The sequence below is a fragment of the Pygoscelis adeliae genome, unplaced genomic scaffold, assembly GCF_000699105.1.
Source record: "Pygoscelis adeliae isolate BGI_AS28 unplaced genomic scaffold, ASM69910v1 Scaffold3, whole genome shotgun sequence".
Taxonomy (NCBI): domain Eukaryota; kingdom Metazoa; phylum Chordata; class Aves; order Sphenisciformes; family Spheniscidae; genus Pygoscelis; species Pygoscelis adeliae.
This window is the reverse complement of record NW_008824446.1, coordinates 123,015-126,372: the sequence shown is the minus strand read 5'-3', so window position 1 is coordinate 126,372 and position 3,358 is coordinate 123,015. Positions and strand designations below refer to the sequence as shown.

The window sequence follows — 3,358 nt, the reverse complement described above, 5'->3', positions numbered from 1 at the left end:
GAAAGCTTTATTTCAAAAATTGAAGAAGCATTCTTGTAAATCAAAGCTTCCCACTATTTTTTATTCCCTTCACACTTGCAATTTCTTTGACCTGGTATAGCAAGACGACTAACGGGTGTTGAAGCCACCAGCCTGGGGAATGCTTCCCAGAACCATTCCTCATGCATGCCTATTTACAGCCCACACCATCTAATTAAAGTATTAATTTACAGCTGCATCTACGACTATATATTCCACAATACGACAAAAGATATTAATTCCAGTGGATCAGTTTGTTTATTTTTATGTCAATCTAAGATTAACACCACCATTAGGACCATAGTGACCTTACACATGTCTTATCAGAGTCCTTGGTGTTAGAACAGCCCAACCTTGGGAAGACCTTATCAAAACATCCTTGCTGTCCAGTCTAGGCACATTCCAGTCCAACAAAATAATACTGCAAAGTTTCACTCCTGAAACAAATACTGCCTTCTGGGTCAAAAGCAATAACTTCTGCTTCCACCTCTGTTATACCAACTAACAAAGTTCACAGAAATTTGTTTCCACCATCACAGTCAACAAAATCTTCATATATTCAATACAGAACTTTGTATCTTTTTGGTTCTGGAGTGGCCTTTGTTTTGCCTGCAAACATTATTCACATGCAGAAAGCCATTCCTTGTTCTCATACACAGCTCTCCATTCATTGTAATTCAGAATTCCTGTCTATATTATAAATGATGAACTTGTTCCAGTTTTTGGTTTAGATCGTTGTCTCATACTTTCATTCTCTATCATCTCTTGTCATCTAACTTTTAACATTTCTTTCTTTATATAGTCTGGGCACTGCTACTACATGTCTCCTCTACAACTCACGCCATTTAGAACATTGTTCTTGTATCTTTTTCATCTTTGTGATTCTTCACTTAATTGCAAGTTTCAGCATATTCATTTTCACTGGTGATTTTTCCCCCAGGTCTCTCTTCCTCTCACCTAACACACATTATTTAATTATGTTTTAGGATCTAGGCAAATGAAATTGTGCCAAGTATGTCTTACTGTGCTACAGCTAGCTCTTAAACCATTTTACATCTATTCTGCTATTGCAAAGTGTTTTGGGTTTTACCTCTAGGCCATATACCCTCTTTTACACATGTACCACACACAAAAGTCATCACATCTCAGGTAGGATTTGAACGCATCTTAGCTAAAATAGTTTTGGCACTAACAGCACTATAAACTACTGGCCATCTACAGAGATATATCCAGTCTAGAAATATTTAATTAACAGCAGTAGTGAGGCCAACCAACAAAACACAGTACCTGTTCTTATAGGTCAACTTCACAATTCTTGTGCCGCCTTCATATTTCCCAGGATGCAATTCTTTCAAGGCTTGTTCCCATTTAGAAATGACATCACAGATCTTTAAAAAATATCATGGAGAGAGGAGAGACACTGAGGTGAAATGTATAGTCAAGGCTTGAGGGTGAAAAGGTTGAAAGTAGGTAGAAGAAGTATTGTGGAACACAGAAGATAAAGAAATAGACTGGATCAGCATAAACACAGCCAAAAGTGGCAAAACAATTCCTTTTTCTATTACGCAGTATGTAAAAATTAAGTGTTTCAACTGAAAACTCCAGCTCTAATCTGCAGGGGGACATCTGTAAGTGACTTCTGGTCTGGTAGCAACTCTGTGGCTATGTCTATGTTAGCAAGTAGCAAAGCCCAGGAGGAGCAGATCTGCACAGTGGAACACCTGTTCCTAAGACTGTATGCCCACACTATATGAGTTTCAAAGGATTTTCCTTTGGACTAGCTTTAGTCTGATCAGAGGGCCTGAAAGCCCAATACTCTGTTGGATCACATCTTCCAGTTCATGTTTCACGTAAAAATAATCCATTTCATGCTCTCTAAGGTTGCCTCTTAATGTGAATCAAAGCATGGTTAACAGGAATGATTGGTAGGTTTGCTTCAAAAGTGCCCTCCTGAGCCAAACTAAAGCACTAATGTATCCTCTGAATAGCAGCTATCTACATGCTTGGCTAAACCAAACCCTTGGATATGAACGTCCAAACTTTGGGAACATTCGGTCCTAGATTCCAACTTTGTAACTCAGACATATTTTTAGTAATAGCATGGTTAATCTCTTTGGTTCCATTCAACTTCTCTTGGTTATTCCAGTCCTTTTACAAGTGGTCTAATAAAGGCCCCTACTTCTCTTTTGATAGCATCTCACTAAAAGGAATGTGAACATAAGAAGGCACATGAAATGCATAATCAGATATCCTAATCCTTTCTTAAGAAGCTATTGAGGTTGCCTTGGCACGTAAATAATAACAAGTTAATAACCAGTAAAAGCAATGCCTTTAATTGTCTCAAGCTCCTTCCTTTACTCTAATATCTCGTCTCTCCAAATGGTGGTTCCATTGCCAGCAAAGCTCTAGATTATCTATCTGATCTGTATCAGGCCATGAAAGCAAAGTATATGATTTGGCACTGTCTATGGTAGCTTCCTCTTCGAACCATCTAATTTAAAGTTATTGGCATCTTTTCCCTCTGTTGCCCAATGTGAAATTTTATGCTGTGTAAAACTGAATGTTTATGTTCCTTACAGGTATCGGGGCCTCTTCAAAGTTGCCACTACCACTATTCCTCCATCAATGCTGTACGACAAATTATTCTCCCAGATTTGTACCAAAATCTGATGTGCCTCATTCATGGCTGCTAGCCTGCTCACTTAAGACAGTCATCCAGACAGTCATCTCCATATTAAAAACACAGATGTTAATACTTTATCTGCTTTCCTTTTCCCTTGATCTGAGGCACTCCTCTCTTTTTTAAAGTGAGGGCATACTCAGTAGAGCTTTCTCCCCTAAGTACACTCATCAACAACGAAAGCCTGATTTATCTGGAGATAGCAAAGAGATACTTCATAATCCAATAGATGAGATTTATATAGACATGCCAAGAGGCTCACAGCCTAACATAAATTTGTCTCAATTAGGAGTGTCGCATTTGATGTTATTTGTGATATCTGATCATGCTAGCTAGCTCAGTCATGTTTTAATTTTGTAGTCAAGACAAATTAAACTTCAATATGTGCTAAAATCTGAGTTAAAGACTTTTTAAAAATTGACCAATTTATCACCTACTAAAACAGAACATGCTTTGTCTTAATAGTATCTCAGACTAGACTGAGCTAATTATAGAATCATAGAATCATTTAGGTTGGAAAAGACCTTTAATATCCTCAAGTCCAACCATTAACCTAACACTGCCAAGTCCACCACTAAACCATATCCCTAAGCACCTCATCTACCCATCTTTTAAATACTTCCAGGGATGGTGACTCAAACACTTCCCTGGGCAGCCTGT

General features: G+C 38.1%; 1 protein-coding gene across 1 annotated transcript in view; it reads right to left on the bottom strand.

The window, feature by feature from the left end:
- The window catches only part of PLEKHH1 (pleckstrin homology domain containing, family H (with MyTH4 domain) member 1), a 45,913-nt gene that overhangs the window by 5,787 nt on the left and 36,768 nt on the right, over positions 1-3,358 (bottom strand). Inside the window, exon 22 of the mRNA XM_009320968.1 lies at positions 1,306-1,406. Within this exon, the coding sequence (XP_009319243.1) occupies positions 1,306-1,406 (101 nt within the window). The remainder of the gene's footprint in view (positions 1-1,305; positions 1,407-3,358) is intronic.